Source organism: Oryctolagus cuniculus, chromosome 7 (genome assembly GCF_964237555.1).
Source record: "Oryctolagus cuniculus chromosome 7, mOryCun1.1, whole genome shotgun sequence".
In the NCBI taxonomy this organism is placed as follows: domain Eukaryota; kingdom Metazoa; phylum Chordata; class Mammalia; order Lagomorpha; family Leporidae; genus Oryctolagus; species Oryctolagus cuniculus.
In genome coordinates this window covers 126999354-127024476 of record NC_091438.1, presented here as the reverse complement: position 1 = coordinate 127024476, position 25123 = coordinate 126999354, and the positions used below count along the sequence as shown (strand labels likewise).

The following is a 25123-nucleotide window of genomic DNA, read 5'->3' as shown; positions in this document are numbered from 1 at the left end:
AAGAGAACAGTGACATGATCATATTTACATTCTAAGATTATGGAACCATTTATATTGGTTATACATCTAAATAATGGTGGCCCTCGATTCTGAGTTCTAAACCAGTTTAACCAATAGCTAACCAGAAATTTTCATTTGGGTATCTTGCTGGCACTTCACAGCAACCCATCTAAAGCTGAAATAAGCATGATCTTCTTCAAACTTCTTTTATGTTTCCCACCTCAGGGGTCCAAGCAAGAAACTTGGAAATCATTTTCTCTTTTTTTTTAAAAGATTATTTTTATTTACTAGAAATACAGAGTTATAGTCAGAGGGAGAGACAGAGAGAAAGGTCTTCCATCCGTTGGTTCACTCCCCAAATGGCTGTAATGGCTGGAACTGTGCAAATCCAAAGCCAGGAGTCAGGCGCTTCTGGGTCTCTCATGCAGGTGCAGGGGCCCAAGGACTTCGACCATCTGCTGCTGCTTTCCCAGACCATAGTAGAGAGCTGGATCGGAAATGGAGCAGCCAGGACTCGAACTGGCGCCCATAGGGGATGCTGGCACTGCAGGCTGAGACTTTAACCCTCTATGCCACAGAGCCAGTCCTGGAAATCATTCTCAATTTTTCTTTCTCTCCTCCTCTTTCTCTCTGTCCACTCATATACAGTCAATAGGTCCTATTGTTCCTAATTTTTGGATTTCCCTAAAATCTATCTACTTTCTTTATTCACATTATCACTCCGTTAGGACTAGTCACTGTCACTTTTCTTCCAGCTAATTATAATGTTCTACCAATTTGCATATGATTTGCTAGTGAAAAGGTGAAGCATGTGAGAGAACTCATGCATTTCCCAGAGGGTTTGGCCTTGGAAACTGAAATAACTGACTTGTGATTTATTGAGCTGGGGAAGACAAGGGTAGACGTGGATTTGGACTAGATTGTGTCAAATGGCCATCTCTGTTGATGATAGGCTGGAAAAGTGAATATCTAGTTGTATTCATTTTCTATTTTTGTGTAATACAAGTGTGTTAATTACTGCAAACTTAGCAGCTTAAAATAACACACTTGTCTCCCAGTGCCTGTGGGTCAGGAGTTTAGGTATTCTTCAGCTGAGGGTCTCACCAAGCTTCCATCAAGCTACCAGCTGGGGTTTGTTCTCATCTAGAGGCTCAAATGGCAGGGGCCTGTTTCCAAGCTTACTCTCATTGCTGTCAGGATTCATTTCCTCATGGTTATAGACTGAGTGCTTCAGGGTTTACTTTGTCTGCTAGCTGTAGGGCCAGAGGCCTCCGTCGTCGTCTTCTTCTTCTTCTTCTTCTTCTTCTTCTTCTTCTTCTTCTTCTTCTTCTTCTTCTTCTTCTTCTTCTTCTTCTTCTTCTTCTTCTTCTTCTTCTTCTTCTTCTTCTTTTTCTCCCTCAGCTTCTACAGATTGCTTATAGTTTCCTGCCACATGGCCTTTTCACAAGCAATTCAAAACCCAACAGTTTGCTTTTAGCTTCCCTAAGGCCATTGAAGAGTGTGAGAGTCTTCTGCATAATGTAACCTAATCACATAAGGAGTCTCACATTACCTTATGGTTATATATAATTTGAGAGTCAAAGAGAGAAAGAGAGAGAGAGAGAGAGAGAGAGAAACTCCCATTCACTGGCTTACTTTCCAGATGTCCAGTGGCCAAGGCTGGGCTGAAGCTGATTTTGGGAGCAGGGAACTCCATCCAGGTCTCCCACATGGGTAGCAGGGACCCAATTGATTGAGCCATCATTGCTGCCTCCCTGGGTCTGCATTGGCAAGAAGCTACAGTCAGGAGCCAAAGGCAGGTATGTAACGCAGGCATTCTCACGTGAGACACAGTGTCCCAATCCAGCATCTTAACTGTAAGGCCAAATGCTCACCCCACCTTTGCTGTACTTGATTGGTTAGAAATAAGTCCCAGATCCTACCCACAGAGGAGATTACACAAAGGTGTAACTACCAGGAAGGTGGTGGATTCTGAGGGCTTAGTCTGTCAGCCACACTGACTTTCTCATTCCCAACACTGAAAGCTGAGAAGGTAAAATGGGCCTCTGCTCCCTAGGTGACCGAGGCTGCATCGGTGCTTTCCCCCACCAGAGACTACGAGTCTGGAACAGTCATGCAACTACGAAGAGAAGGTTAGAATTCCTTTGCAGGGGTGTGTTGCAGCGGCACAGCACATCGTCTAGAGGTGGTGACAGCAGTGTCCTGAGATTGTCCTTGATGTGCAGTCTGTGAAGGCTCTTTGTTCCCTGCCAGTTTCATAGGCCTGCTTCTCCAATCTGTTCAGTTCTGTGATCCCTTCTCTGTAGGCTTCTAATAAATCCCCCCTTAGGTTTAGGATTATCAGAGTGTTTCTATTGTTTGTAACCAAGGATCTGGCAGATCCTGTATATATACCAGGTATAACTATGGTTATCAGAACATGGACTAGTAGAAGGGAGGCAGAGACTAGATTTTTGAGGGCTTTAGTAAGTTTACACTTCATCCTGAGACTCATTTAGTTGTTTCAAGCAAGGAAGTAACATGTTTTGTGAAGATTCTTGTGAGGACAGAACTGAAGAGAATGAGATTGGGTGCACAACAGAACCAGTCAGAAGGTTTTCCCAGTCAAGCAGGTGCAGGAAGAGAAGACTGAAGTTGCGGTGGAATGGAAAGAGGAGGCAGATGGGAGAGAGGGTGAGGTTGCTGAAGCAATGGGACTTGTTCATTAATTGGATGTGAGGAAGGGGGAAGAAGGAAGGCATCCAGAATGATATTCAGGTTTCCGGTAGAGGCAGTGGGATGGGTGGTGAGGAACGGGGACAGGGAGTACGGAAGCAGACTGGCTGTTGAGCACATTGGTTTTCTGTGTGGGCTCTGGTATCTGACAGATCTGGGTTTGAGTCCTTGCTCTGCACCTGTTAACTGCGTGACCTTGAGCATGTTATGTAACTTGAGCCTGTTTCTCCAACTGTAAAATGGAAAAATAAAATTTACCTCTTGTTTGTGCCTATGTGAGTTGAATGTATCGCGTCCGAGATCTGGTAGCCACTCCGTAACGTTAGCTATTATTGGGCAGAAAGGGCCAGGGAGGAGGCCGGAACAAATGGGTGAAACCTTCAGGAAAGGCTTCTGGGAATAAACTCTATTTAGGCCAAGAGAGGAAAAACAACCTTGTGGCAGACCAGCAATAGCCAGAGGGCCAGGCAGGGCTGAGCTACCGCCACGTGTTGCCGAGCAGATGAGTCAGGCTGCCCAGGCCACAGGAGGCTGGACTGGGCTACTACTGATGACCTCATCGTTAGTGGTGAGTCCTGGGGGTCATTCCGGAAACCTTTTTTGTCCTCTCCACCCCCAGAAGGAATCCATACTTCTTCCTCTTTTGTAAGGACTGTCCACAATTTGGAAGGCACAGGAAACAGTGGAAAGGGACAGAAGAATGAGAATTAGAGTTTTGCCCAGGTTGATCAGCGATTTGCTGGGTGGCCTGGTGCATTTCACTTCAGCCCTGTCTCCTGTCGCTGCCAGGAGAATGAGTAGATTGGACTCCAAAGCATGATGTGAGAAGCAGGCGAGGGTCGGCAGGCACTCAATAAAAGGCGTATGTTGGCCTCCTGTGCCCTTTTGTATGTTTCGTCTCTTCTCAGCCCCTGGCCCCTCTCTCCTAGTTTTTGAGGACATTGAATGGTTTCCAGCTCATTTTTGGATCCTCAGGATTCAGCTTGGCACGGCACGCGGCGTCATGAATGGATGAATGGAAATCAATGAATCTCCTCAGCCGCCGTCGCGCGCTGGGAGCCCCGCCCCCTTCCGCTGTCCCAGGCGCGCGGCAGGGCCACGGGCGGGTCTTTCGCGACCGTTCGCTGGCGCGTGCGCGGGAGGCCGCGCGCGGCCGGAGGTGGCGGGCGGGCTCCGCGTGTGCGCGCGAGGGGCGGGGCCGGTCGGAGGCTGGCGGGCGGGAGGCTGGCAGTGCAGCCGGCGGCGGCGGCGGGTAGCCGGCCGGACGTGTGCCGGGTGGGAGAAGAAGCTGCGGCGGCGGCGGCGGCGGCGGCGATGCTGCCTGCTCCGTGAGGGGCGCCGAGGAGGTCGTGGCGCTTGAGCCCCCTAGAAAGCGCAGAGGCGCTGAGGGTTAGGGTTAGTGGCTTCGGGCGCTCGTCGGGCCATGGTGGCCGCGGGCGGTGGTTGGCGCGGCAGCGCTGCGGCCCGGGGCCGTGTGAGGCCGGGACAGCCGTGGCGCTGACGCCCGCAGGGCCCAGCCGCGGATATGAAGCGGAGCCGCTGCCGCGACCGACCGCAGCCGCCGCCGCCGCCGCCGCCTCAGCCCGCCCGCCGGGAGGATGGGGCTCAGCGGGCGGTGGAGTTGCCCCAGCCTCAGCCCCTGTCCCCACGCCGGCGAGCGCCGCCCGGGAGGCAGCGGCTGGAGGAGCGGACCGGGCCCCGGGGGCCCGAAGGCAAAGAGCAGGTAGGGCGGGCCGGGGTCCTGGAGGGAGAGGATGGTGAGGCGGAACCTGATGGGAGCGGTGGGGGAGGGGGCATCGGGCGGGAGGACCTGGGATGGAGCGTTTGAGGGGTGGGGACTGAGTATGTCGAGGGGAGGAGTGGGAGGTCTGGAGAGGCAGAAAAATGGGCAATGTAGAAGTGGAAATGGTGGCCCTGGGTTGAATTGGAGATGGGGGAGTAGAGGAGTGAAAACATGATCCTAGGGACATTTGTGGAAAGGGGTTCTGGATGGGGAGAAGGGACCCTGGAGTATCAGCTGCCAAGAGCAAGCCTGCTGTAGGGGTATGGAGGAGTTATCAGAGGGGGAAAGTCGGTTTGATGTAGTTAAGTGTTACCCTCACAATTATAAAAATGGATGACGTTCCTAAGCTTTCTGATTAGGCCATCCTACTTTCCAGTGAGTGTGTTGAGAATCATTGTTAAGGTTCTCCTCAGTAACCATCTACCCCGAGAGAAAGCATTCTTAAAGAGCACCTGCATGTGTGCAATCCCAAGCCCAATGCTATGGATTCAGAGCTCTAAGCTCTGCCTTTTAGTTTACCATTAAAAACACTCTAATGGGAACACACAGAAAGTAATGTAAAAAATATTCCTGAGATTTCTAAGTGGACAGGATGTGTTGATACAATTTATTAGTCAAGGGTAGGTGTATTTATGAGTAGGGGATAAAGGTCGGTTTTGTCAGGGAGAAGCTGCTTCTGGGAGCTTGCAGGCAGTTGAGTGAAGGGAGAGTCTATGATCCTTGGTCTTGTTGGATGTGCAGGAAGATGCTCTGTATAATGAACTCTAGTAACAGCTTTCCTTTTGCACAGCTGTGTTCCGCGCACTACTGGCTTCACCCTCGAATCTTTCGAGACGTCTTACAGATCTCCTGCCTCTTTCCCTCAAATAAATATCTTCCTTAGACATTGTTCTTTATGATACAGTTTTAGTGATCCATGCGCTAGCCCTTGGGTCCTGCCCCCCCCCCTTTTGTTCTTACAGTTTTTATTCTTCACCAGTCCTGAAGTAGACTGCATTGTTGGCTGTCGCTGCCATCGCTTCCAGGCGGCTGAACATTGTCCTCTCTGTAATTCTCCTAGCCCCATCCTTGCCTTTTAGGTTCTTTGCAGAACTCTCCAAAGCTTTAAAATTGCGCTTTGAGTCCAGATCCTTTTTTGACTGATTTTACCTGTTCCAGTTGACCTTACTGCATGCTTCACTGCATGGTTCAAGGTTACTTGCTGTTTTCCTCTTCTCTGTCTCAGAATTTCTCTGTTCGCTCATCCTTAGTCTTCAAGAAAGAAGTATTCATTCTTTCCTCTCTCAGGCTAACTGCTCTGTGTATATCCTTGATTTCATCTCTTCTTGTCTGTTATAGGCAGTTAATATTATGTATTATTCTCTTTGTCTTACAAACCCAAAGTTTTTTTCTTCATCAGCAACCATCTTGAAAACATGATCTTTGGGCTGGTGCTGTGGTATAGTAGGGTAAGCTTCCAAGCCTGTGGTGCTGGCATTCCAAGTGGATGCTGGTTTGCATCCTGGCTGCTCCTCTTCTGATTCAGCTCTCTGCTATGGCCTGGGAAAGCAGTGGAGGATGGCCCAAGTCCTTGGGCCCCTGCACCCACATGCTAGACCCTGAAGAAGCTCCTACCTCCTGGCTTCAGATTGGCCTAGCTCTGTCTGTTGCAGCCATTTGGAGAGTGAACCAGAAGATGGAAGAACTTTCTCTGTCTCTCCCTCTCTTTGTCCGTGACTCAAATAAATAAAATCTTAAAAAAAAAAAAAAAAAAAAAAAAAGGCCGGCGCCGCGGCTCAATAGGCTAAGCCTCCGCCTTGCGGCACTGGCACAACAGGTTCTAGTCCCAGTTGGGGCGCCGGATTCTGTCCCGGTTGCCCCTCTTCCAGGCCAGCTCTCTGCTGTGGCCAGGGAGTGCAGTGGAGGATGGCCCAAGTCCTTGGGGCCTGCACCCCATGGGAGACCAGGATAAGTACCTGGCTCCTGCCATCGGATCAGCGCGGTGCGCCGGCCTTGGCGGCCATTGGAGGGTGAACCAATGGCAAAAAGGAAGACCTTTCTCTCTGTCTCCTCTGTCTCTCTCTCTCACTGTCCACTCTGCCTGTCAAAAAAAACAAACAAACAAACAAAAAAAAAACAAAAACAACAACAACAAAGAACCAAACAAACAAAAAACCGTGATTTTGTATTGACTCAATTTCTTAAACTGATGTATATTCCTGAGACTATGATATGGTTTTTTCATTTATACTTTTGATGTCTTAAAAGTCACCCATTACTTTTTTTTTTTTTTGGCTTACTTTTATATATTGAGGTGTGACTTACGTGTACTACACAAATCAAAGATACATTCAGCCCATGCAATTTATTTATTTATTTTTAAAAGATTTACTTGAGTCGGCGCCGCAGCTCACTAGGCTAATCCTCCGCCTTGTGGCGCCGGCACATCGGGTTCTAGTCCCGGTCGGGGCGCTGGGTTCTGTCCCAGTTGCCCCTCTTCCAGGCCAGCTCTCTGCTGTGGCCAGGGAGTGCAGTGGAGGATGGCCCAGGTCCTTGTGCCCTGCACCCCATGGGAGACCAGGATAAGTACCTGGCTCCTGCCATCGGATCAGCGCGGTGCGCCGGCCTTGGCGGCCATTGGAGGGTGAACCAATGGCAAAAGGAAGACCTTTCTGTCTCTCTCTCTCACTGTCCACTCTGCCTGTCAAAACAAAACAAAACAAAAAACAAAACAAAAAACAAAAACCATTTATTTGAAAGGCATAGTTACAGAGAGAGAGAGGTCTTCCATCCACTGGTTCACTCCCCAGATGACTGCAATACTGCGCTGATCAGAAGCCAGGAGCTTCTTCCGGGTCTTCCGCTTGGGTGCAGGGGCCAAGGACTTGGGCCATCTTCCATTGCTTTCCCAGGCCATAGTGGAGAGCTGGATTGGAAGAGCTGCAGCTGGGACTCAAACTGGTGCCCATATGGGATGCCAGCACTACAGGCGGCAGCTTTACCCGCTAGGCCACAGTGCTAGCCCCTCAGCCCATGCATTTTCAAAAAAATATTTATTTATTTGAAAGACAGAGTTACAGGGAAGGGTGGGGGGTGGGGGGAGAAAGATCTTCCATCTGTTGGTTCACTGCTCGGATGACTACAGTGACCAGGGTTGGGTCAGGCCAAAGCCTGGAGCCTGTAACTCTATCTGGGTCTCCCACGTGGGTGGCAGGGTCCCAAGTACTTGGGACATCTTCTGTTGCTTTCCTAGGTGTGTTAACAGGGAGCTGGATTGGGAATTGAGCAGCTGGAACGCGAATTGGCACCCACAGGAGATTCCAGTGTTGTAGGCAGTGGCTTAACTTGCTGCGCCATAACACTGGCCTCAGCCCATGCATTTTTTTTTTTTTTAGGATTTATTTATTTATTTGAAAGGCAGAGTTACAGAGAGGCAGAGGCAGAGAGAGCACGAGAGCTCTTCCATCTGCTGGTTCACTCCCCAGATGGCCACAACAGCTGGAGCTGAGCCAGTCAGGAGCCAGGAGCTTCTTTTAGGGATCTAAGGCCTTGGGCCATCTTCCACTGCTTTCCCAGGCATAGCAGAGAGCTGATCAGAAGAGGAGCAGCAGCAACTGGCACCCATGTGGGATGCCTGCCCAGCAGGCGGAGACTTATCCCACTACACTACAGCGCTGGCCCCACACCTTATGCTTTTTGTTATTGAATTCTTTAACTCTCTCTTTATTCTTTTCCTTGATGTGTAATTTTCCATTGTGTGGATATACTGTGATGGATATTAAAATTTATTTTTCAAATGAAAATATAGTGCATAACTACCTGTGAAAAGCTTCATTGTGAAATTACAGAGACCTATGTAGAAACCCCACACACCTTTAAATGACTAAATTTGAAAATCTTTCCCCTAATCCTTAACCTTTTTATCCTCTGAACTGTTTGTTAGTGTTGACCATATGTTCCTACTTGACATTTTCTTCTCTTTCATCATAATATCCATTCTAGTATTGCTTTTCTGAATGCCCCTTTGTCTGTTTTCTCTTTCTAGTCTCCAGATGTCCTCCATCCTCAGTTCATTCCTTTATTATACTCTGTTCTTATTTATTTGTGATTCACTCTCCAAATGGGCGCAGTAGCCAGGGCTGGGCCAGGCTGAAGCCAAGAGCCAGGAGCTTCATCAGGGTCTCCCATGTGGATGTGGGGGCCCAAGCACTTGGTCCATCTTCTGCTTTCCCAGGCCGTTAGTAGGGAGCTGGATCAGAAGTGGAGTGTGGGGAACTTGAACTGGCACCTACATGGAATGCCTATGTGGCAAGCAGTGGCTTTACCCGCTACACCACAACACCAGCCCCTTGTATAGGCTAGCTCTATTTGTTTCAAATACTTAGGATGGGGTTTCTTTATTCATGGCACTGTGTCGTGGAACTTTGTAGTGTGATTTGAAGCCTTTTTTCCTTAGTTTTATATTTTCATTTTTTTTCTTAAAGATTTATTTATTTGAAAAAGTTAAAGAGAAAGGTAGAGACAGAGAGAGAAGAGAGAGAGAGCGAGAGGTCTCCCATCTGCTGGTTCACTCCCCAAATGGCCCCAATAGCTGGAGTTGAGCTGTTCCAAAGCCAGAAACCAGAAGCTTCTTCTGGGTTTCCTACGTGGATGCAGTGGTCCAAGGACTTGCGTCATCCTCTGCTGTTTTCCTAGGCCATCAACAGGGAGTTGGATCGGAAGTGGAGCAGCTGGGACTTGAACCAGTGCCCATATGGGATGCTGATGCTGGGTCTTTAACATGTTGTGCCATAGTGCTGGCCCCTATATTTTCATTTTTCCCTTTGATATTTTCAACACAGACTCTTAGTATTTTTTTTTTATGATTTATTTTACTTGTTTGAAGGACGGAGTTACAGAGTGAGATCTTCCATCCACTGGCCCCTCAAATGGCTGTAGCAGCCAAGGCTGAACCAGGCTGATGCCAGGAGCCAGGAGGTTCATCTGGGTTTTCCACGTGGGTGCAGAGGCCCAAAGACTTAGGTATCTTGAACTATTTCCCAGGTGTATTAGCAGAGAGCTAGATCAGAAGTGGAGCAGCTGAGCAGCTGGGACTTGATCTGGTGTCCTTATGGGATGCCTGTATTGCAGGCGGCGTCTCCCTTTATGCCACGATGGCAGCCCCAGCATTTATATTCTTACTACTTATAACTTTTGTAATTTGTAATAGTGACCTTCAAAGTCTAGAACTTTTAATAATTTATGATTTTGAAAAAGCAAAATTTCAGATGTGTGTGTCGTGAGGCAGGATGGAATTTGTTTGTTTAGGTAGTAAGAGCCTTGCTCCTCAGCAAGCTTCCACATCTCATAAATGACGTCTCCATTTCTCATGAGACAGAATAGTGCTTGGTATACTTAAATTATGCTGGTATTTAGGAATAAGTTCTTGCTGTGACTCAGGATTTGGATCTCAGAAGGTTGGTAGATTTCTGTATCATTAAAATAGAATCTATTGGCCGGCGCTGCGGCTCACTAGGCTAATCCTCCATCTGTGGCGCCGGCACTCCAGGTTCTAGTCCCGGTAGGTGTGCTGGTTCTGTCCTGGTTGCTCCTCTTCCTGTCCAGCTCTCTGCTGTGGCCCGGGAAGGCAGTGGAGGATGGCCCAAGTGCTTGGGCCCTGCACCCGCATGGGAGACCAGGAAGAGGCACCTGGCTCCTGGCTTTGGATCAGCGCAGCGCGCCAGCCATAGCAGCCATTTGGGGGGTGAACCAACGGAAAAGGAAGACCTTTCTCTCTCTCTCTCTCTCACTGTCTAACTCTGCCTGTCCAAAAAAAAAAAAAAAAAAAAAAATAGAATCTATTATTTCTCTTTTGAAACTTGCATTTTCCCATTTCTTTTTTGTCATTAAACTTGAAATTTCATCCCTGATCTTTGCCCTCTCCCTTTACTTTGCCTCTCTTATCCTGTCAGCTTTGAGGTATTTCTGATTCTGCCTTCATGGCAGCTTTCAAGCCTTCTTCATTTCTGCTGTCTCTACTCTCTAATTCAGGATTTGTAAACTTCAGTCTTGGTTGTTGTCATACCTTAATGGTATTTACTCAGCCTTTAGTAATAAGATTGGCACTCATTGACTACGTGGCTAATGGTAAGTGCTGGGTAAATAGTTGTTAAATGATCATTTTATTTCTCTTTAGCTTCTTACTGCCCATAGAATAAAGCCTGAAGATCTTGGCATTCAGGGTCTGCTTGATACCTGACACTTTTTCTTAGAAGAATCCGAGTTAGATACCCCTTCTCTTTGTTCCCTAGGGTACTCTGTTTTTCTCTGTCATAGCATACTTTACTGAAATTGTGTTATCTCTCTCATTAGTAAGTTCTTTGAGCCCCAGACTGTTTCATTTATTGTGGTGGACGTAGGGCCTAGTATATGACTTGAAACAGTTATTTGAATATTTGTTGGAAACATATAATGCTCAATGAATGTCCTATTTGGTTGACAGTCTGTTACTAGAGAATGAGTTCCTCAGAGTCTGTCTTGCTGCCTCTAGCTTCTCATGTTTTTTAACTGCTATGTAGGCCGGCGCTGTGGCTCACTAATCCGCCTGCGGCGCTGGCACCCCGGGTGCTAGTCCCAGTTGGGGTGCTGGATTCTGTCCCGGTTGCTCCTCTTCTGGTCTGGCTCTCTGCTGTGGCTCGGGAAGGCAGCAGAGGAGGATGGCCCAAGTGCTTGGGCCCTGCACCTGCGTGGGAGACCAGGAGGAGGCACCTGGCTCCTGGCTTCAGATCAGCGCAGTGCGCTGGCCATAATGCGCCGGCCGTGGCGGCCACCTGGGTGGTGAACCAGCAGAAAAGGAGGACCTTTCTCTGTCTCTCTCTCTCCCTCACTGTTTAACTCTGCCTGTCAAAAAAACAAAAAACAAAAAACTATGTAATGGGCATTCAATAAATATTTATTATTAGGTGCTTTCATGTACCTAATTTAGTTAATCATGATTCTGAAAAGATCTTTTCTGCCTTTGCCTAGTAAAATGCTACTCAAGCTTTGGTCCTAACTCTGGTGCTTCAGAAACTCATCTGTGAAGTTGTTTTTCCATGTGGGATCATTGGAGGTTCTTTGAATAGGCTTTTTTTTTTTTTGGACAGGCAGAGTGGACAGCAAGAGAGAGAGACAGAGAGAAAGGTCTTTCTTTTCCGTTGGTTCACCTCCCAATGGCTGCTGCGGCCGGCGCACCGTGCTGATCCGAAGGCAGGAGCCAGGTGCTTCTCCTGGTCTCCCATGTGGGTGCAGGGCCCAAGGACCTGGGCCATCCTCCACTGCACTCCAGGGCCACAGCAGAGAGCTGGCCTGGAAGAGGAGCAACTGGGACAGAATCTGGAGCCCCTACTGGGACTAGAACCCAGGGTACCGGCGCCACAGGTGGAGGATTAGCCTAGTGAGCCGCGGCGCTGGCCTGAATAGGCTTTTGAAAACTTGTCAATCTAGGCCGGCGCCGTGGCTCACTAGGCTACTCCTCCACCTTGCGGCGCCGGCACACCGGGTTCTAGTCCCGGTCGGGGCGCCAGATTCTGTCCCGGTTGCCCCTCTTCCAGGCCAGCTCTCTGCTGTGGCCCGGGAAGGCAGTGGAGGATGGCCCAAGTGCTTGGGCCCTGCACCCCATGGGATACCAGGAAAGGCTCCTGGCTCCTGCCATCGGATCAGCGCCGTGCGCCGGCCGCAGCGCGCCGGCCGCGGCAGCCATTGGAGGGTGAACCAACGGCAAAGGAAGACCTTTCTCTCTGTCTCTCTCTCTCACTGTCCACTCTGCCTGACAAAAAACAACAAAAAAAAAAACTGTCAATCTCTTAAAATTCCAGTTCTCAAAATTCTGTGGTACAAAAATTGAAAACTTGAGTTCTAAGTGATTAAATGACATCATTGGGAAGCACATAGTAAGTAGGTACTTAATATTCACTCTTTTTTAAATTTTTTTTATTTTATTTATTTTTTTATTTTTGACAGGCAGAGTGGACAGTGAGAGAGAGAGACAGAGAGAAAGGTCTTCCTTTGCCATTGGTTCACCCTCCAATGGCCGCCGCGGCCGGCGCGCTGCGGCCGGCGCACCGCGCTGATCCGATGGCAGGAGCCAGGAGCCAGGTGCTTTTCCTGGTCTCCCATGGGGTGCAGGGCCCAAGCACCTGGGCCATCCTCCACTGCACTCCCTGGCCACAGCAGAGAGCTGGCCTGGAAGAGGGGCAACCGGGACAGAATCCGGCGCCCCGACCGGGACTAGAACCCGTTGTGCCGGCGCCGCTAGGCGGAGGATTAGCCTAGTGAGCCGCGGCGCCGGCCACTTAATATTCACTCTTATCTTACTTTGTTTCTGTAACACATTTTGTGATCCATTCCTAGACATATAATAGGTACTGAATAAATACTTGCTAAATTAAAGGATGAGTCAATGTTTTAGCACTTCTGTTGTTCTGCTTTCATTTTATTATTTATGCTTTTGAATTGCAAATTATTGAAGGTAGGAGCTATGTAATCAATTTATCTAACACAATGTATAGCCAAGTGGTTTGCTCACAAGAGATGCAAAGTAATTATTCATGAATATGAATAGGCAAAGTATTGGATGAATGAATAGAAAGTAATTCAAATATTTTGAATTTGGTTAACTTGAATAATAATGTTAGTGATAGAAATATACACATAAAGGAAATTTTGGCACATTTTTGGGGATGGGAGATGGTTCAATTTTTGTTCCTAGAACACTCTCAGTTTTATGGAGGAATTTTCAAATTATTTTGAAGAAAATTGGCCCCTTTCCTCTGTGCTATGGTGTTAGTACATTGGCAAAAGCATGGGACCAAAAGCACATAGATGAGAAGCTGCATAATATACGTAGGGAGCTATAATCAGTTTGGTATTGCTGGGACTTGAAGTTGAAGGCATAGCTGCTAAATGAAGACTAAAGGAGCCTAGGCTGTAGTAGTTCTTTAGTGTGGTATAAAAGGTAATAAACAGGGGAGCAGTATAGTCTTACCTGTGTTTTAGTTGGATTACTCTAGTATATAAGTAGATTTTTCATTACTACAGCAGAATACCTGAGACAAGCCACTTAAGAAGGAAAGAGAGATGTAGTAACGGTTTTGGAGACTGAAGTTCCAAATAGCATGATGCAGGCTTTGGTGAAGTCCCCATGGCAGATGGTGGGCTATATGCAGTGGAAAGATCACATTGAGAGCCAGGAAGCAAGGAGAGACTGGGCCCAAAGTCAGGCCCTAATAGCAATCCTCTCTTGAGAACTACCCTCCAAAACCATGCCCCCATGACCTAGGGAGCTCCTACTAGGCCCCACCTCCTAAAGATTGTACCCTCTTCCCATAGTGTCACTCTAGGAAACCAAGTCTTTTTTTTTTTTTTTTTTTTTTTTTTTTTTAAGATTTACTTATTTGAGACAGTTACAGATAGGGGGAGGAGGAGGAGGAGGAGGAGAAGGAGAGAGAGAGAGAGATAGAGATCTTCCATCTGCTTGTTCACTCCCCAAATGGCTGCAATGGCCAGGGCCGGGCCGGGCTGAAGTGAGGAGCTTCATCTGGGTCTGTGATGTGGCTGTAAGGGTGCAGGGGCCCAGGTGCTTGAGCCATTTTTTACTGCTTTCCCAGGTACATTAACAGGTGGATTAGAAGTGGAGTAGTTGGGGCTGAAACTGGTGACTGTATGGGATGTTGGTGTCACAGGTGGTGGTTTAATTTGCTGTACCACAATGATGGCTGATGGTACCAAGTCTTTTTTTTTTTAATTAAATATTTTGTGTATTTATTTGAGAGGCAGAGAGTTACAGACCAAGAGAGGGAGAGACAGAGAGAAAGGTCTTCCATCTACTGATTTACTCCCCAAATGACCACAACAGCCAGAGCTAGACCGATGTGAAGCCAGGAGGCAGGAGCTTCTTCAGGGTCTCCCATGTGGGTGCAGGGGCCCAAGGACTTGGGCCATCTTCCACTGCTTTCCCAGGCCATTAGCAGAGAGCTAGATTGGAAGAGGAGCTGGTTTGCAGAGAGTGCAAATCGGCACCCAAATGGGATGCTGGTGCATGGGCGGAGGCTTAGCCTACTATGCTGACCCAGGACCAAGTCTTTAAAGATAGAACTTTGGGGGACTCCAGCCTAATATCCAGACCATTAACATCTGGCAACTGTGTATAGGATAGAATGTAGGACATGATGATTGAAACATGGGCACTTGAGAATTCTTCTGAGTTTTCAGTGCAGAGAGTTTATCAGTTCTCCTTCCCCTCTCCTCCAGGGTATCTGGGTAAGGGGCAATTTCTGAAAACCAGTTAACTTTGGAGTATTTAGTTTCATCAAATTAACTGGGAACGGAGAACTTCGGATAGTTGAAGCTTGGTTGCTGCTGTGTGATGAACGTAGGACATATTGTACTCCTTTACCTAGAGGTCAGTCCATTATACTCATAGAGCTTTTTCCAGGCTGGGTTTATTCATGGTGAACTAGGGTCAGGGCTGTCAGAGACAGCTGAACATTGTGATCAGTAGGTATCCTTTAGTACTGATTCTAGCTGCTGTGTGGTTCTCCTGTAAATTTGCCACTTAGCTTTGTACTTTCTTGATCAAATCCCTAAGGCACATTGGTAATTACTTCTTTTCATTAGTAGGTGTTATTATTCATTGTTTATCCCACACAGACACGTGGGGATCCAAAGGAGTTTGAAAGCTGATTCCGTTGGATCAAGGGTCAGTCCTGGCAGAAGAAAAGTTCTCAAAGGAAGTGATGGGAATGAGAAAATAGAGCAGAGGCTAGAGGTTAAGAGCTTGCACGAAATGCATTGCTAGTGAGATGTAATGAAACTTCTTTTTGTTTTACTGCTGTCCCTCATTGTTAATGCACAAATACTCTTTCCTCTTCTCTGTAATAGAGCCCTTTACAGTTGTGCCTCAACATCTGTGGGGGATTAGTTCTAAGATTCCCCTTGGATACCAGGATGTGAGGATGCTTGAGTCTCTTATTTGAAATAGCATAGTATTTGCATATAACCTCTGCAATCATCCCATATACTTTAAATCATCTTTAGATTATTTATATCTAATACAAAGTAAATGCTATATAGATAGTTGTTATACTGTATTTTTTAGGAAATATTGGCAAGAAAAATGTCTGTACATACTCAGTAGAGATGAAAATTTTTTTCTGAATATTTTAAGTCTGTAGTTCATTGGATCTATGGATGTAGGACCATGGATATGGAGAGGCTGACTATATTTCAAAATAGCTACAAGAAAGGATTTTGAATATCTGACCACAAAGACATAGTAAATGTTTGAGGAGATGGATATACCAGTTGTCATGATTTTGAGCATTACACAGTATGTACTTCTATTGAAAAATTGTGGGGAGCAGCTCGGACTAGACTGAGTTACTGGAATTAAGACTTATTCTATGCATCTGCTCTCCCACAATATGGCGCTGGGAGAGGAGTAAACAGCTTCTACCCAGCTGCCTCTCACCAACTTGACAAGCTGCAGAAGCTGCTCCTGATTGGAGGAGAGCAGCGTACTCGGCGTGTGGGCAGCCGAGTTGGGATTGGCGGAGGAGGACTATAAAGGAGGAGAGAGACAGCATGCACCAGGAACATCTAAGGGGAATATCTAAGGGGAACACCTGTGCAGCCCCCGAGAGAGCCGGCCGGCGGTGTGCCGCTCCCCTGCGGAAGTGGGGAATGTGTCCAGGGGGAACTGCCCTTCCACGGAGGTGGAAGGGATAGTAGCCAACCCGGGAAGAACCAGCAGCAAACCCGGGGAGGGCCGAGCAGACGAAAGAACAGCGCAGGGTCCTGTGTCGTTCCTCCACGAAGAGGGGGAGCGACATAATGGTGCCGTGACTCGGATATGAAGCCTAGGCAGGGCTTGGTGTCGTTCCTCCACGAAGAGGGGGAGCGACATAATGGTGCCGTGACTCGGATATGAAGCCTAGGCAGGGTTCAGTGTCGCTCCTCCATGAAGAGAGGGAGCGACATAATGGTGCCGTGACTCGGATATGAAGCCTAGGCAGGGCTTGGTGTCGTTCCTCCACGAAGAGGGGGAGCGACAAAAAATCATATCGTACCATAAATTTGTAGATTTATATGCTAATTAAAGATGAAGAGTTTTGTTCTTGCAATTATTCCTTTGTTCTCAGCATCATTAATTAGTTTTTCTTTTCTATAGCATGATTCCTGTCAACTTACAAACAAGCTGTAAGATTTCCCACATTAAAAAAAATCTTCACTAGGAGCTGGTGTTGTGTGGTATCCTCATATGTGAGTGCTAATTCTAGTCTCAGCTGTTTTACTCCTCTCTTTTACCATTAATGTGCCTGGGAAGGCAGTAGATGGCCAAACTACTTGGATCTCTGCCATCCATGTGGGAGACCAGGATAGAATTTCTGGATCCTGGCCCAGTCCTTGCTGTTGTTGCTTTCTGGGGAGTGAACCAGTGGATGCAAGATCTCTCTCTTTCTGTCTTTATCTCTATCTCTATCTCTGCCTCTCCCTTTCTCCTTCTGTCACTCTGGTATTCCAGTAAATAAATAGATATTTTAAAGAAGTCTTCGTTAACCCTGTAACTCCCTCATTCCTTTGTTCTTCAACAAAAGAACCTGTGATTATTGTTGGGATGACAGTAGTAAAAATGGCAGACAATATTCCCTGCCTTTTTTTTTTTTTTTTTTTTAAGATTTATTTATTCACTTGAAAGGCAGAGTTACAGAGAGAGAGTAGAGAGAGAGAGAGAGAGAGAGAGGTCTTCCATCTGCTGGTTCACTCTGCAGATGGCCACAGGGGCCAAAGCTGGGCCAAACCTGAGCTGGGCCAGTCTGAAGGCAGGAGCCAAGAGCTTCTTCCGCTTCTTCCAGGTCTCCCATGTGGGTGCAGGGGCCCAAGGACTTGAACCATCTTCCACTGCTTTCCCAGGCACTTTAGAAGGGACCTGGATCAGAAGTGGAGCAGCTGGGTCTTGAGCTGGTGCCCATATGGAATGCCAGTGCTGCAAGCTGTGGTTTAACCCACTTAGCCACAGTGCCAGCCCCGCCCTTTTAAAAATATTTATTTTATTTATTTGAAAGAGTTACGGGGGGAGGGGGAGAAAGAAAGAGAGAGAAATCTTCCATCCACTGGTTAATGCCCCAAATAGCTGCAATGGCCAGGGCTGGGCCAAGCCAAAGCCAGGAGCTCGGAACTTCATCCAGGTCTCCCACATGGGTGTAGAAGCCCAAGTACTTGGACCATCTTCCTCTGCTTTCCCAGGCACATTAGCAGAGATCTGGTTAAGTGGAGCAGCTGGAACTTGAACTGGTGCCCATATGGGATGCTGGCGTCACAGACGGTGGCTTTTTACCCACTTCACCACAATGCTGGCCCTTCCCTGCCTTTCTAAAGTTTCCATTCTAGTAGAGAGGGAATTAGATAATAAAGTAAGTGAGTAAAATATATAGTGTATTATATAGTGATAAGTTCTATGAATAAAATAGAGCAGGAAAGGGGATATAGGGTGATGGTAGATTATTATTTTTTTATTTCATTTTATTTGAAAGTCAGAGAGACAGACAAATAGAACTTGCATCTGTTGGTTGACTCACCAAATGACTGTATTATTTGGACCAAGCCAAAGGTGAGAGCCAGGAACTCCATTTGGTTCTCCCATGTGTGTGGTAGGGACCCAACTACTTGAGCCCTTATCAACTGCTGCCTCCCAGGCTTACATTATTAGTAGGAAGCTGGAAAGGAAGCAGAGTAGCCAAGACTCAGACTAGGTACTCTGATATGGGGTACAAGCATGTCAAGTGGTGGCTTAAGCTATTCCACCAGAAGCCCACCCCAGATTATGGTTTTATTTTTATTTACTTATTTTTTTAATAAAAGATTTAATTATTTATTTGAAAGGCAGAGTGATGGGGGGAATAGGGGTAGGAGAGACAGAGAAGTCTTCCATTTACTGGTTCACTACTCAGATGGCTGCAGTTCCAGGGCTTATCCAGACTGAAGCCAGGACCATCTGTGTGGTGAGTCATTCAGGCATATTAGTGGGGAGCTGAATCAGAAGCTGGGAAGCTGGGACTTGAACCAATGCTCTGATATGGGATGCTGGCATCATAGGCTGAGGCATAACCCACTGTGCTATAACTCTGGCCCCAGATTATGGTTTTGGGGCTGGCACTGTGGTGTAGCAGGTAAAATCGCTGCCTTTAGTACTGGCATCCCATATGGGAGCTGGTTCAAGTCTCAGCTGCTTCACTTCTGATGTAGCTTTCTGCTAAGGCCTGGGAAAGTGGTAGAAGATGACCCAAGTCCTGGAAGAAGCTCCTGGCTCCTGGCTTTGGATTGGCACAGCTCAGGCTGTTGTGGCCATCTGTGGAGTGGAGCAGCTGATGGAAGACCTCTCTCTCTGCCTCTCCTCTCTCTCTGTAACTCTTTCAAATGAATAGATAAATCTTAAAAAAAAAAAAGATTATTGTTTTAAATAGCATGGTCAAGAAATATATCTGAGAAGGGGTTATCTGAATAAAGACTGAAGGGTGTGAGAGAGAGGCATTTTGATTCTCTGGTGGAAGAGTACTTGGTGGTAGTAATAGCATGGTTAGATCATACCAGCACCTCTAAAATTTGTGTTTGAGAAGCAGCAGGAGGCCCGTATAGCTGGAGTGTAGTGAGTAAGAGTAGTAGATGAACTCAGAGGGAAAAGGGGGAAGAGGAGAACTGGATTTCAGAGTGTTTCAGATTGTGAGAAGTCTTACAGGCTAGTCTAAGGGTTTCAACTTTTACTATTGAATGATAAGAAGAGTCTTTTTTTTTTTTTTTTGACAGGCAGAGTGGACAGTGAGAGAGAGAGACAGATAGAAAGGTCTTCCTTTGCTGTTGGTTCACCCTCCAATGGCTGCCACGGCCGGCGTGCTGCAGCCGGCGCACTGCGCTGATCCAAAGGCAGAAGCCAGGTGATTATCCTGGTCTCCCATGGGATGCAGGGCCCAAGCACTTGGGCCATCCTCCACTGCCTTCCCGGGCCACAGCAGAGAGCTGGCCTGGAAGAGGGGCAACCGGGACAGAATCTGGCGCCCCGACCGGGACTAGAACCCGGTTGTGCCGGTGCCGCAAGGGGAAGGATTAGCCTAGTGAGCCGCGGCGCCGGCCCAGATCCAATATTTCAATCCTACTTATTTGGCTGCAGTATTGAGGATTGACTGAATAAGAATATGGCAGCCAAGAGACATGTTAGGAGGCTATTGCAGCAATTCAGGCAAGTAATTCAGGAGCAGTGGTGTTAAAATTATTGTCTAAGAGCTGGAGAGTGCTCCTCGTTTTAATGAATCTCCTCAAAAGATTTGTTTGTGTCTTTTGCTTTTATTTCCTCTCCTCTCATTCTTTCTTGAGTCCATTCCAGTCAGGCTTTTGTCCCCATCCTTCCATTGAATGGCACCATTGACTTCCATACAGTCAAACCCAGTGGCCAGTTAATCAGGCTTTAACTCAGTTGACCTTGTACTTTATTTTATCTTTAAAAGATTTTTATGAGTACTAGCTGTTTTGATTATAACTGCCCTGTAGTATGTCTTGAAATTTGGTATTATGATTCTTCTGGCTTTGTTTTTATTGTGTAGGATTGCATTAGCTATTTGAGGTCTCTTCAGTTTCCTTATGAATTTTAGCATTGTTTTTTCTAGATCTGTGAAGAGTATTGTTGGTATTTTGATTGGTATCATATTGAATCTGTAAATTGCTTTTTGTAGTATGGCCATTTTGATGATATTAATTCTTACAGTCCATGAACATAGAAGATTTTTCCTTTGTGTCTTCTATTTCTTTGGTATTAAAATTTTCATCATAGAGGTCTTTGGCCTCCTTAATTAAATTTATTCCAAGATAATTAATTTTTTTGTAGCTATTGTGAATGAGATTGATCTTAGAAGTTCTTTCTCAGCCATGGCATTGTGTGTGTGTACAAAGCTATTGATTTCTGTGTGTTAATTTTGTATCCTACCACTTTACCAAACTCTTAGAAGTTCCAGCAGTTTCTTAGTGGAATCTTTTGGTTCCTCTATATATAGAACCATATCACCTTCAAATTGGGATAGTTTGACTTCCTCCTTTCCAATCTATAGACCAGTGGAACAGAATAGAAACTCCAGAAATCAATCCATGCATCTACAACAACTTGCCTTTGACAGAGCAGCTAAAATCAATCCTTGGAAAAAGGACAGTCTTTGCCACAAAAATAGTGCTGGGCATACTGGATCTCTGCATGCAGAAGTAGGAAACAAGATCCCTACCTTATACCTTACACAAAAATCCACTCAAAATGGATCAAGGACCTAAGTGCCCAATACTGTCAAATTACTAGGGAACACTGGGGAAACTGCAAGACACTGGCATAGGCAAATACTTATTGGAAAAGACCCCAGAAGCACAGGCAATCAAAGCCAAAATTGACAAATGGGATTGCATCAGGCTGAGAAACTTCTCCACTGCAAAGGAAACACTTAGCAAAATGAAAAGGCAACTGACGGAATGGAAGAAAATATTTGCTGGCTGGCGCTGTGGCTCAATAGGCTAATCCTCCACCTAGCAGCGCCGGCACACCGGGTTCTAGTCCCTGTCGGGGCGCCGGATTCTTTCCCGGTTGCCCTTCTTCCAGGCCAGCTGTCTGCTGTGGCCCTGGAGTGCAGTGGAGGATGTCCCAAGTGCTTGGGCCCTGCACCCCATGGGAGACCAGGAGAAGCACCTGGCTCCTGCCTTTGGATCAGCGCGGTGCGCTGGCCGCAGCGTGCCAGCTGTGCCGTGAACCAACGGCAAAAGGAAGACCTTTCTCTCTGTCTCTCTCTCTCACTATCCACTCTGCCTGTCAAAAAAAAAAAAAAAAAATTGCAAACTATGAAACTGACAAGGGATTAATATCCAGAACCTATAAACAGCTCAAGAAACTCAACAACAAAATAAACAATCCAGTTAAGAAATGGGCAAAGGACTTGAACAGGCATTTTTCAAAAGAGGAAATTCAAATGGTGAACAGACACATGGAAAAGTGCTCAGAATCACTGGCTATCAGGGAAATGCAAATCAAAGTCAAAATGAGGTTTCACCTCACCTGAGTTGGAATGGCTGTCATGCAGAAATCAGCAAACAATAAATGCTGGTGATGATGGAATGTAAACTGGTGCAGCCATTGTGGAAGACAGTATGGAGATACCTCAGAAATCTAAATATGGATCTACTATATGACCCAGCCATCCTACTCCTGGAAATTTACCCAAATGACATGAAATCAACCTATGAAAGAATGCTCTGTACTCACCATGTTTGTTTGTTTATTTTTGAGCTGTACTTTAAAAAAAAAAAGATTTATTTATTTGAAAGGCAGAGTTAGAGAGGCAGAGGCCAAGAGAAAGAGAGAGAGGAGAGAGGAGAGAGAGAAGGAGGGAGAAGTCTTCCATCCACTGATTCACTCCCCAGATGGCTGCAATGGCTGGAGCTGTGTCCATCCAAAGTCAGAAGCCAGGGGCTTCTTCTGGGTCTCCCGTGTGGGTGCAGGGGCCCAAAGACTTGGGCCATCTTGTGCTGCTTTCCCAGGCCATAGCAGAAGGCTGGATTGGAACTAGAGCAGCTGGGTCTTGAACTGGTGCCTATTTGGAATGCCAGCACTGTAGGCAGTGGCTTTAACTGCTGTGCCACAGTGCTGGCCCCCACCATGTTTATTGTAGCTCAGTTCACAATAGCTAAGATATGGAATCAACCCAGATGTCTATCAGCTAATGACTGGATAAAGAAATTGTGTATATACTCTGTGGAATACTACTCAGCGGTTAAAGCAAATTCCTGTCTTTTGCAACAAAATGGATGCAACTGTAAACCATTGAATTGAGTGAAATAAGCCATTCCCAGAAAGCCAAACACTATATGTTTTCCCTGATCTGGGTTAACTAAGAGTACCTAAAAGGTAATATCTGGGAATGAAATTGACATTTTAAGATTTGATGATTGTTTATAGCCCTTGTCTTGAATGTTGAAGAACAGTTTTTTTTTTTTCCCCTCATAGTATATATTGAATTCTTTATTTAGTGTAAGGTTAATCTTTTTTTTTTTTTTTTTTTTTTAATTTGACAGGTAGAGTCATAGACTGTGAGAGAGACAGAGAGAAAGGTCTTCTTTCTGTTGGTTAAATCCCCAAATGGCTGCTATGGCCGTTGCTGTGCCGATCTGAAGCCAGGAGCCAGGTGCTTCCTTCTGGTCTCGCATGCAGGTGCAGGGGCCCAAGCACTTGGGCCATCCTTCACTGCCCTCCCGGGCCACAGCAGAGAGCTGGACTGGAAGAGAGCAACTGGGACTAGAACCTGGTGCCCATATGGGAAGTCGGTGCCGCAGGCGGAGGATTAATCAAGTGATCCTTGGTGCTGGCCCCATAGGATTAATCTTTGTATATAAATAAACTGAAAATAGATCTTTGTAAAAATTAAAAGTGGGAATAGGAGAGGGGGAGGAAGAATGGCGGGAACATGGGCGGGAGAGAGGGTAGGATGGGGAGTATCGTTATGTTCCTGAATCTGTATATATGAAATACATGAAATTTGTATACCTTAAATAAAATTAGACAAAGATTTTTAGAAAATTTGTTTAAAAGGCAGAGTGATAGTGTGGGTGAGGAGAGAGTGAGGAAATGGGGAGAGGGAGCAGTAAGGGAAAGGGGAGTAGGCAGGTCTTCCATTCTGTGGTTCACTTCTTAAATGGCTACAACATGAGGATATGGCGGAAAAAGGTACCCTAATAGACTGTTAGTGGGAAGGTATACTAGTATAACCATTATGGATGACTATATGGAGATTCCTCAGAAATCTGAAAATAGATATACCATTTGACCTAGCCATCCCACTCCTGGGAATTTACCCAAATGAAATGAAGTCAACATATGAGAGTTATCTGTACCCTCATGTTCATTGCAGCTCAATTCACAATAGATAAGATATGTAATCAACCCAAATGTCCATCAGTTGATGACTGGATACAGAAAATGTGATGTATATATCACTATGAAATACTAATCAGCCATTAAAAAATGAAATCTTGTCTATTGCAACAAAATGGATGCAACTGGAAACCATTATGGTTAGTGAAATAAGCCAGTCCCCAGAAGACAAATATATATTTTCTCTGATATATGGCAGTTAATGTAGAATCCAAAAAAAATGTGTGGGAATGAAATGGACATCTTGTGATCTGATTGTTGTTTTTAGCCCTTGTTTAAACTTTATGGAATGGTGGTCGTTCTACTTTTTACTTGTTCAATATTAGGGTTAGTAGTGAATTAAGCCTGTGATTACAGATGGGATTGAAATTATATCTTGTAAAAATTAAAGCAAAAATAAAGAAGGAAAGGGATTGAGGGAGGGATGGAAAGGGAGGGAAGTGTGCTTATCATGTTAGAACTGAATCTATGAAATACATGAAATCTGTTCTCTTTTTAATGATAAAAAATGAAAAAAGAAGAAAAAAAGTGACTGCAACAGAGCTGGGGCCAGGCTGAAGCCAGGAGCCAGGAACTCCATCCTGGTCTTCCTCATGGTTGTCAGGGACCCAAGTACTTGAACCATCATGCACTGCTTTCCAGGCACATTAGCAGGAAGCTATATCAGAATCAAAGTGTCCAGGATTGAAGACATACTCTAGTACGGGATATGGACAGCCCAGGTGGTTGCTTAACCTGCTGCACCACAATGCCTGTTCCAACCTTGTGCTTTAGATATGGTAGATTGTTCCATCGTTTGGCTTCTCGGACCATGCTGTCCTGATATTCTTCCTATCTCATTGAAATTGCTTAAGGAGTCTCAGTCTTTAATCTGCTTCTACATCTATTCTGCCTCTTTATATTATCTCATGAGATTGATTCTCTTGCTTTACATTCCATCTGTGTGCCGGTGATTCTTACATTTATTTTCTTGGCCTTAACCTTTCTCTTGAGCCTTTGATTACTGTCATTAGTTGTCTGGGTAACATTTCTGTTAGGATAGTTCCTAGACCTTTCAAACTTAACATGTCTAAAACGGAATTGAAAATGGATTACCGTAAAAGTCTCTTAACTGGTCTAACTGATTCTATTCTTACTGATCTCCCCACTCTGTATTTTGTACATGCGAGGTCATCCAAAAAATGCTTAAATAAGAGCTTGTCATTCCTCTGTGCAGAATCCTGCAGTGTGGACAGGCTTATGGCACAGTGGATAAGATGCCTCTTAGGATGCCTACATCCCGTTTGGTTCAAGTCTTAGTTACTCTACTTCCATTCTGACTTCCTGCAAATGTGTACCCTAGGAGGCAGCAGATAATGATTTAAGTACTTGGGTCCCTGCCATTCATGTGGGAACCCAGATGGAGATCCTGGCTTCTGGCTTAAGTCTGACCTCATCCTGGCTGTTAGGGGGTGTTTGGGCAATGAACCAGTGCGTGGAAGATCTCTGTTTCTCTTTGTCTTTCAAATAAAATGAAAATAAATAAAAACAAAAAAACTATGATCCTTAAACCCATCTTAAAAACCAAACCAAAACAAAATTGTACAGTGGTTTTCCAAAACACTTTGGTCAAGATCCAAAGTGCTTACTTTGTGCTACATGTTGCGGCCCTTGGTCTTCTCCAACCTCATTTTCTTCCA

At 46.0% G+C, this 25123-nt stretch overlaps 1 protein-coding gene across 6 annotated transcripts in view; it reads left to right on the top strand.

Annotated features, from left to right (window-relative positions):
* Positions 1-3924: 3924 nt before the first annotated feature.
* Positions 3925-25123, top strand: part of MAST2 (microtubule associated serine/threonine kinase 2) — a 241448-nt gene continuing 220249 nt past the window's right edge. For all 6 annotated transcript variants that reach the window (XM_051857813.2, XM_051857810.2, XM_051857815.2 and 3 more), the window contains exon 1: positions 3925-4438. In XM_051857813.2, coding sequence (XP_051713773.1) covers positions 4241-4438 — 198 coding nt within the window. In that variant the 5' untranslated portion in view covers positions 3925-4240. The remainder of the gene's footprint in view (positions 4439-25123) is intronic.